The sequence below is a fragment of the Rhinopithecus bieti genome, unplaced genomic scaffold, assembly GCF_001698545.2.
Source record: "Rhinopithecus bieti isolate Rb0 unplaced genomic scaffold, ASM169854v2 scaffold_33444, whole genome shotgun sequence".
NCBI classification, from domain to species: Eukaryota; Metazoa; Chordata; class Mammalia; order Primates; family Cercopithecidae; genus Rhinopithecus; species Rhinopithecus bieti.
In genome coordinates, this window is record NW_016814544.1 from 274602 (window position 1) to 284190 (window position 9589).

The 9589-nt window shown below is 39.4% G+C and overlaps 2 protein-coding genes across 6 annotated transcripts in view; one reads left to right on the forward strand and one right to left on the reverse strand.

The window, feature by feature from the left end:
• Positions 1–9589, reverse strand: part of LOC108514874 (olfactory receptor 4C11) — a 416510-nt gene that overhangs the window by 261905 nt on the left and 145016 nt on the right. The gene's annotated exons all lie outside the window — the stretch shown is intronic.
• Positions 1–9589, forward strand: part of LOC108514867 (putative fatty acid desaturase 2-like protein FADS2P1) — a 42079-nt gene that overhangs the window by 4507 nt on the left and 27983 nt on the right. The window contains exon 2 of the mRNA XM_017851387.1: positions 6823–6933. Coding sequence (XP_017706876.1) covers positions 6823–6933 — 111 coding nt within the window. The remainder of the gene's footprint in view (positions 1–6822; positions 6934–9589) is intronic.

The following is a 9589-nucleotide window of genomic DNA, read 5'->3' on the forward strand; positions in this document are numbered from 1 at the left end:
AATCCCTAGGTTTTCTTCTAGGGTTTTTATGGTTTTAGGTCTAACATTTAAGTCTCTAATCCATCTTGAATTAATTTTCATATAAGGAGTAAGGAAAGGATCCAGTTTCAGCTTTCTACTTATGGCTAGCCGATTTTCCCAGCACCATTTATTAAATAAGGAATCCTTTCCCCATTTCTTGTTTTTGTCAGCTTTGTCAAAGATCAGATGGCTGTAGATGTGTGGTATTATTTCTGAGAGCTCTGTTCTGTTCCATTGGTCTATATCTTTGTTTTGGTACCAGTACCATGCTGTTTTGGTTACTGTAGCCTTGTAGTATAGTTTGAAGTCAGGTAGCATGATGCCTCCAGCTTTGTTGTTTTGGCTTAGGATTGTCTTGGCAATGCAGGGTCTTTTTTGGTTCCGTATGAACTTTAAAGCAGTTAACATATTTTTCTTCGTAGAGAAGGGTCTCACTCTGTTGCCCAGGATAGAGTGCAGTGGCATGATCATAGCCCACTACAGCCTCCAACTCTTGGGTTCAAGCGATCCTTCAGCCTCAGCCTTCCAAATAGCTGAGATCAGAGGTGTATGCCATCACAGCCAGGTTTTTAAATTTTTTGTAGAGATAGGATATCACTATGTTGCCCAAGCTGGTTTCAAATGCCTGGCCTCAAAACATCCTCCTGCCTCAGCCTCCCAAAGTGCTGGAATTACAGGTGTGAACCACTGCACCTGGCCCATAAAACACTTTGATGACTGTAAATATATATGAATAAATATCTGGCCACAAATTTTATATAAAACAACAGTGTGTTCTGAGCTCCACGAGAAACATAATTGCAATATTATGATGCATTCAGAGAGACAGCATAATCAGAACAAAGAAAGCAGTTTTATTATCTTGTGTGCTGGTTAGCACACTCCTTATTTCTGGACACAACACTCTAGTAGAGAGACTAAGAAACTAAAGTTCTATCTCATGAGAGTCAGAGTCCAACAGGATGGGAAAGAATAACAAAAGCTTACAGGAAATATGGCAGGGTCCATTTCAACTATTTGGAGGACTGGTGTGTAGAAGAAGGAAGAGTTGTGTGCAGCATCAAAAAAGGCATTCTGAATGGTTTCAGATGAGTAGAGCCAGCAGAGGCAAGACTGGGGCAGGGGAAAGGGAAGGTGTATACAGAAATGGAGTACAAACATGATTCATGGTGTGAGTAAGCACCCCACCAGAATGTGGGGTGTCCACCCATCCCAGCCTGGACACTTCCTTTACTTAGCATAATATTGGCTGAAACTACATGCTAACTAATGTTAGTGGTTATCACAGAGGAATTCACTGGCTATGAGAAGAGGAAAAGACAGAGAGAAGATGAAGAGAGACAAGAGATAGGGGAAGAGAAAAGAGAAAGAAGAGCGGGGGGAAGGATCTTGTGTGCCAAGCTAAGGAGTTTGCATTTTACCCTTACTGCATGGCTGCCTCTCCTCCTACTATATGTGAGAATGTATCCCTAGCTCAGCATACCTCCCACCTTCATTCTCACAACACAACTGCCTGGCATTTCTAAGCTGTTGGTAAAAGAAAAGTAATAATCAGTGATAATTGCATCTTTCCTGCAATTATTAAAATTATCTGATTCTCATGGAAATGATAGTTCTAGTTGTAAAATAGATGGAGGAGAGGAGAGAGAAAGAAGTTCAAGCGCTAAGAGATGAAAATAGGCCATGAGGAGACACTGCCTTTCTGGAAGGTGAGTCTGGCAGTTAAGTGAAGGATGAAATCCAGCAAAGCCTCCTAAAATGAAGGAAGACCAGGGTGGAGTCCAGGGAACATGTTGAAGGCCCAAGCAAGGTGTTGGCTACAGGAATGGAGAAAAGGAGATGGGTGGGAAGGATATTTAGAAGACACAATTTATAGTATTTGATGAGTGACTTGATAAACTAACAGGATGGAGGAGTCTAAGCTGACTTAAGATATCTGGCTTGGGCAACTAAGTGGTGATATCTATTACAAGGAAACCCAGGAGAATGCACAGGTTTGAAAGGAAGAGGAAGGGGAGGGGAGAGTTGAGTTCCTTTGGGCTGGAGCTCAGCTGAAAGCATTACAGAAAAAAAAATATCAATATAAGGAAGGGTTTTCAAGAAACGAAAGTGTTCAAACAATAGAATGAATTGCAGTGGGAAAATAACCCTCTGCTTATCCCTATGGGTGAAGAGGAATCTGGTGACTTTCTGTGATCATTCCTACTCCAAAGCAGCTGTCTCCCAGGACAAGGGCAAAGATGCTTTCTCCACACAAAACTGGCCTGTTCAGAACTCACTGTCCATCTGAAATTTGTAGAGACTTGTTCTAGCCATTGCCTTAGGGCAGGTGAAATCTGAGAAGGAAGCAGAAGAGGAAGTACCCAAAGGTACAGGAACAGGGGTCTTCATCTGTGGCTGGATATAGAACAGTTTCATGAGCTTTTTTTGCAGTGAGTACACCAAGGTCTATATTCTAGTTATCTGGTTTTATGACTACACATACAACATTCTCCATGGATGGTTTCTAAATTTATGCTTGTTCCTTAGTAAATTTCTTTTGGGAAATTTCAACCCACCTCCAATGAACTAAGTAATAATCATATAGAATCATGGCCACTTCTTGATGTCTGACTCCAAAATCTAAGCTCTTAACCTCTAGGCTGGGTCCTCCATAGGTTTTAGAATGACTGAATAAATGAATGAAGGAATTAATGAGCTCATAGAGAAGATTAGGTAGTATTACCTATATTTAGGAGAAATTAAGTCATTTCTGTGTGTGAAACAGCCTACACCTCTGCTACCCTATACCATGCCCTAGTGTGAATTAGGAAAGGCACACTCTTTGGGTGATTGCAGCCCTGTAAGCAGAAGGTTCAGCAAATGGAGTGTCCACTGGAAGTCAGGCCACACTTGCCATCTTGGCCAAGTGCCTTTGTACAGGGCACAGCCTGTATACAGCATTTAAGTTGTAAAAACAGAATTTTGTCTCACACCCTCTGACTTTATATATTTTTCTCCTCCACTAGGGATCATGCTGCTTTTACAGGAAAGCACATGACTCCATCTCCCACCAAATAACAGCAAAAATATTAGCAGTTTATCCAAGGTATTTGTGAAAGCAAAGTAGTAATCACATCTCCATGCTGTTACTATTTTGGAAATAATCAGTTATGAGATGAGCTATGGTATATATTTATGACTAAATAGTAAAGATGATGATTGAGAAGGAAGTCAAAAGGCTAAGAGATGAAAATGTGAGATGCTGAAGTCACAAAAATGTCAGAAAATAGAGACGCCATGGATAGAAAGAGATAGCAGTGCTTAACATCTGTATACTTTGAGTGCCACACTTTGATTGCACTTAACACCTGCATACTTTGATTATCCTAATACCTTGTTATAGAAATGCTATATCCGTTCATTCATTCACCCTTTCCCTTATTTGTCAGGTGTCTATTGATCACATGATATGCTTCAGGCATAGTGATCAACTTTAGGTATACATTGACCAATAATAGTACATGGTCCCAGTCTTTAAAAAACTCACAAACCACTAAAAAAAAGGGTGAATACAAAGATTCATTATAGTATAAAAGTACAGTATAGTATAGTATGGTATAGTATAGTATAGTACGGTACAGTGTAGTGTAGTATAGTATAGTATAGTATAGTATAGTATAGTATAGCATAGTATAGTATAGTATAGTACAGTATAGCATAGTATAGTACAGTACAATGTAGTATAGTATAGTATAGTATAGTATAGTACAGTATAGCATAGTATAGTACAGTACAATGTAGTATAGTATAGTATAGTATAGTATAGTATAGTATAGTATAGTATAGATTTGAAAAGTTCTAGGAACAAAGTGTCCTGTAACCCAGGAGCAATCGTGAATCATTTTCCTGAGTGTTTGGGGGAAGCAATGTTTAATCTGGGCCTTGAAGAGTGAGAGGAGCTTTTAGAGAAAACGAAGGAGGTAGTCAAGGCCAAGAGAGCAGTAAGTGTAAAGCCTCAGAACTGCAGAAAGTCGTGGAATGCATATTAAATGGGGAGACTCCAGTAGAGAAGATGATGCATGAAGGGTATAGAGAAGGTGAGTCTAGGGAGGCAGGTTGGAGCCAGAGGCAAAGTGTTTTACATGACTCAAACCTATGGTGGTTACATGCCATTACCATCTGCCAAGCAGATACATACTGATTTCAGCATCATCCGCAATCTGGCATCACTCCTTTCTTGGGAGGACTTTAAGAAAACAAACTGTATGTGTTAAGGCTGGAATGGACCTTAGGGCTTTAGAATTGCATAACCCCGAACTCCAATCCTGGCTCTGCTATTGAGTGTGGCATTTGGGGCAAGACACGTCTCCCCTCTGAAACTTAGTGTCTTGATCTGTACAATGAAAGTGATGGAACCTCACAGAAACAAAATGGTGACTATGAGTTGGGCCGTAGAATACCTTGTACACAGGACACACTTCATAAACACTGACACTACCCCTTCTCCTCTTAATTCTATCCCCTCTCCTTCTTTCAGCAGGAACACATTTGGCCCAAGAATGTTGGTAACAGGACTTGCATTATTGCAGACTTTTCACGAAGGGAATTTCACAACTTAGTATCTAGATTCTGTTTGAAAATTCTTTCAAATAGAATATTCTAAGGCTACCTAAACTCCTTTGTTGTACTGCCCCACTAATGCAGGAAAGAGTTCCACAGAGCAGGCCAATATCTACTCTTCTGAAAATATCTGCGGCATTCCCATACGTTTTGTCACAGTTTGTCCCGTATGGTTTGTCCCCTACAAACCTTCCTGGGGATTTGAAGAAACAATGAACCCAGAAGAATATTATTGTCAGCACACTGTTCCAGGACTCTAGATAGCTGCTCAGAGTGCAATGAAATTGCAATAGATGACATTCTACACTTTGATCTTGATCCATCAGGATGTCTTCCATTCTAACCTGCTCTGAAACAGCAAGCAGCACTTGATTTTTCAGTATGGGTCACAATGAGATATTTTAATCACTCTCTTAATCACTGAATCACTCTTCCTGGTTAGGGAACCTAAGCTTTAGTATCATAAATGTGAAAAATTTAAACACCTTTGAAATTATTTAGTCCAGCATTTCCCAAGGCACTCAGGAGGAGTGTACAAAGCAAAACGGACACTGGTGGCATTATCTGTACAAAAGAAGCAATGGAACCTCACTGCCTGGACTGATTCTAACAGATAAAAGCCCATTTTACATCATTGCATCTGGAGATCCATAGGTGAAATGAGTCTAAAGAGTTGATATTGTATCCTTCTAATTAACCTTGTTAATTATAAAAATAACTTCTTACTTCCACAAGTAATTATATTATAGTATAGCATTATTATAATACTACAATAATAAGTAGGCTCCTATGTAATTCTTGGATATATCTAAAGTTGATATAGTGTTTGAAAATGTAGCACTCATTATATTCACTAATATAATTCAAAGCTCACTCCACATTAGGCATTGAGGTAAAGGGAGGAAACCTCTGAATAGTGAAGAGAAGGTAGGTAGTGGGTTCTTATCAGTGGAGGTCTACACAAAAGAAATATATCTGATGTGTATTTAACACATAGTAAATGCCATTGGCATTATTATTAATTTACTTAATCCTCATAATAACTTTATGAATTGGGCAGCTATTATTATCGCCCCCATTTAGGGAAGAGAACATAGAAGCATCACAGGCAATTCAAGAGACTTGCCTACAATTACTTAACTAGTAAGTAGCAATGCCAGAATTTGCATGTAGGAAAGCTGGCTCCAGGGTCCACTTTCGTAATCAGTATAATGCAACACCACCACTGCAGAGTAATTTGCATGGCTTCCATGTATACAATTTACAACTTTGGTTATATTTCTTCATTTTTAATTGCTGCCATCTCCAAACCATAATAGCAACAAGTCTAGCATCTCCCTCTTGGAAAATCTTTCTTCTTTCCGAAAACAATTTAAATCCCTGGAAGAGAAGACTCTCTTTCTTCCAAACATAAGTAGGATATAGGCATCATCACTGCTTCTCATAGCCATATGGAATTGCTACTTAACATGCACCTGAGATAGAAAAATATAGTTTGTCACCTCTATTCTGTTTCTGGCTGTCACCGAGTCTCTGCACAGGCCAACACAGCATCTTTTTAATAGAGAGTGAGGAGACTCCTTCAGTGACAAGCTTAGCCAAAGATGTACTATTTTAGACCACCCAGGGCTCTAGGGCTGTGCTCTTATAATCTCTCATGCCTTTGCCTTAAGCCATCATCAACTTTAACCTGTCCTTCTCTAGAATGAACTAATTCAAGGGGCCTTCTTCCCCTGGGCTTTGGCCAAAAACCCAGAGAGAGCTCTCCATGGAAGATATAATTTGCATAGCCAATCTTAGTTGCTGCACTGTCTCAGATAGTGTGAGCAAATTTCACATTTAGACTGATGCTGGACTTTTGTGAAGATTTATCCCAACCCATAAACTTGATTATTTCTTCTGGTGATAAATAAAATAGTGATCTCATCAATGCTCCGGGATCCCCTGACTGTGTTGGTCATACCTAGAGAAGCAGTACACATAGTAGGTGGGTCTCCAGCAGGAAGCTTTCGCAGAGTTGGTTTTCAGGGATAATTTTGATCAATCAACTTGAAACATCAACTTGGAGTTACAAGCAAATCCTCTGCAATGAGATCTTTGCTGATTCCCAGATTGAGCACAGGACAAGATAAGTAAGGGAACTAATCTGTGGGTAAGCATGTCTCTTCGAAGCCTCTAACAGGTATCTCTGATTTACAGGATGTCTTTAGGGCCATGCATCCAGAGCCTGACATTGTGCAGTTGTATCTGAAGCCACTGCTCATTGGAGAACTTGCCCCAGGAGAGCACAGCCAGGAAAGACACAAAAATGTGAGTGAGATGTCAGGATCCAGGGGTGTAGAAGGATGGAGACAAGGCATATTTTAAAGCCAATCAACAGTTTTCTGTGAAGGGTGGGACCACAGCAGAGTCAATGGGTGGAGTCCACGTACTTCCAAACAATGCCTTTTTCTTTAGATCATCAGAACTCTTAAATCTTTGTGAAGCAAAAGAATGAAATTGTTGGCCCTTCATCAAACAGTAATTTCATGTCTCTAAGCACCTACTTCATGCCAGGGAACTTATGGATATAATTTCCTTTTCATTGACTGCTTGTAATTATGTTTTATGTCTATGTCTGTGTTTCCAGCCCAACTAAGTTGCATGAGAGCTGAAACTATGTCCACTTTTCTTATCCCTGTGTCCTGAAGACCTCCTTTCACAGGATCAACATGTAGTAGAAACTCCAAAAACAGCTACTGATTGAAAGATGTCGCTGTATCCTAACCACAGCCTTTGTAAATTTGGGGAAATTATCATTCAGGGAAAACAAATTACTTTCTAAAAGTCTGACAGCTGGTATATCAAAGAGCTGAGACTCCAAATCACTTCTCTCTGGCTCCAATCCCTTAGTATTCCCAAGGATAAATGCCATTCTTTCTTTAATATTTTGACTACATGAATACTGTCTTCTGAAAGACAGAGTCTCCATAGGACTAAAAATTCACTGGGATGGTTTTACATAACGCTGAGAGGAATTTTACTTAATATTGATTAATTCCATTTTTTGAAATTTATTTTTTGTAATAGCTTACATTTGCCTGACTCTTAAGCCCTTTGAAATGATTTGTACAATGTGTGGATCCATGAACCACTGTAAAGCACAGGGAGCAAGGATTTTTTCCCTCTTTGAAAAATGAAGAAACAGACTCACAAAGGGAGCAGGACTAATCTGAGGACACAGAACTGGTTACGGGCAAATCTGAGACTAATACTTAAGCTCACTCTTTAGGCCCATGTTCATCCCACAGCACAGCTCTATTCCGAAGAGTGGGTTGGTAGGATGGACAGCCTGCACTCACGCCCCAACCCTGCCATTCTCAAATTGTGTGAGTCTAGGCAAGTTCCCAAACCTCTTTTGGCTCAGTTTCTCCCCCTATAAGATACCGAAAACAAAAACAAAAACAAAAAAGATACCGAAAACAATGGTACCAACGTTATGAGAGTTACTGGGAAAACAATTGGAAGAATTAAAGTCATCACTGAAAGTGCTTAGAACAGCACCTGGAACACAGTAAATGCTCAATAAATTTTACTTATTATCATAATCATGAACTGATGATGGTACTAGTAATTTTAAAACTTTCAGATATGTCCCCATCATTTGGGTCAGGTAGCTCTAGGTTAAAAATTGAAGGTGATGCAAATCTTTATTGTTTTTCCTAAATATTTTCTGTTAAGAAAATAAAATCCCACTAAGGACTGAGACCTATCAGATAATCATTATCTAAAAGAGTGTTGGTCTCCAGAGATAAAGGTCTACCATAAATTTTCTTTAATACATTTGTGGGGCTATTTTAGTTGCTGTATATAGAAAATTAGTATTTGAGCATAAAATTCGGTGTCAGGTGTAGGTTTAAGTTCACCACCTGTCACTGACTTGTTGATAACTTCAAGTCAGTCACTCTTCTGGGTTTTGCTGACCTCCCTCAACTCTGCAATAAATGTTTTGCAAAAGATGACCAGGCTGGAGGCACCCTACAGATAACAAGTTAATATTAATTATTAAAATAATCTGTGGCCACAAGAAGTGTAAGACTGATGGGGCTTGGGAGATGAGCCTATCCAGAACTTTTGCCAGGCAATGGGTCCTTTAAAAGTTGTGTCTGTGAATTTTGAAACTTTTGGCTTCTAGAATTCTTTTCATAGCTCTTTCTATTTTGTTTCTAACGTTTCTCCTTTCTTACATCTGTACAACCCTGTTATCTTTCTCATAACCTGGTCACTTTCCCAGCTGTCCTAGTTTCGAGTCCATAATAGTCAATAAGCCAAGAGATATTTCTTTCCAACCTTGTGTGCCCCCCAATATGTTGTGCAAGTTTGTAAACCAGTGCTGATGTTGTGCATGAACACTCACACATGCACATACACACAGGGCCCTTAAACGAGACCTCTCCAACTGAGTACACACACACTAATAAGCCCTGCCTTATTTGGGGGGATCCACTAAGCAGCTCTCAGAAAATTCATCCTGAGAGCTAATCTAAGTGAACTACATTGTTCTACGATCTCCATCTTCCATGAAATAACCCTTTCTACACATTAAGCAACTGATGGCCTGGAAAGTACTTTGTAAACTATACCAGAAACTATGGTAACACAGATCCGTATAGATGACCAAGTTCCCCAAACAGAACCAGAGCTCACTCAACACCTGAAATAATCCTGGTGGTTTAAAAGGCGACTGTTAGGCGTACGTATCTCTCTACTGCACTCTCTTCTCCTTCCCCTCCCCTGAAAAAATCTAATTCTGAATTCCAAAACAGGTTTAGGACAGTTTACAAGTCATCATTCATCTTTCACTTCTGCAGAAAACAACAAAATTTTCATAAATTTTTTGGAAGGTTTTATTTGCTGTTTCATTGTTTTGGGGTTTTAATTCTGGACAATTAAATGTATTAATAACATTCTATTAATAAAAGAGATG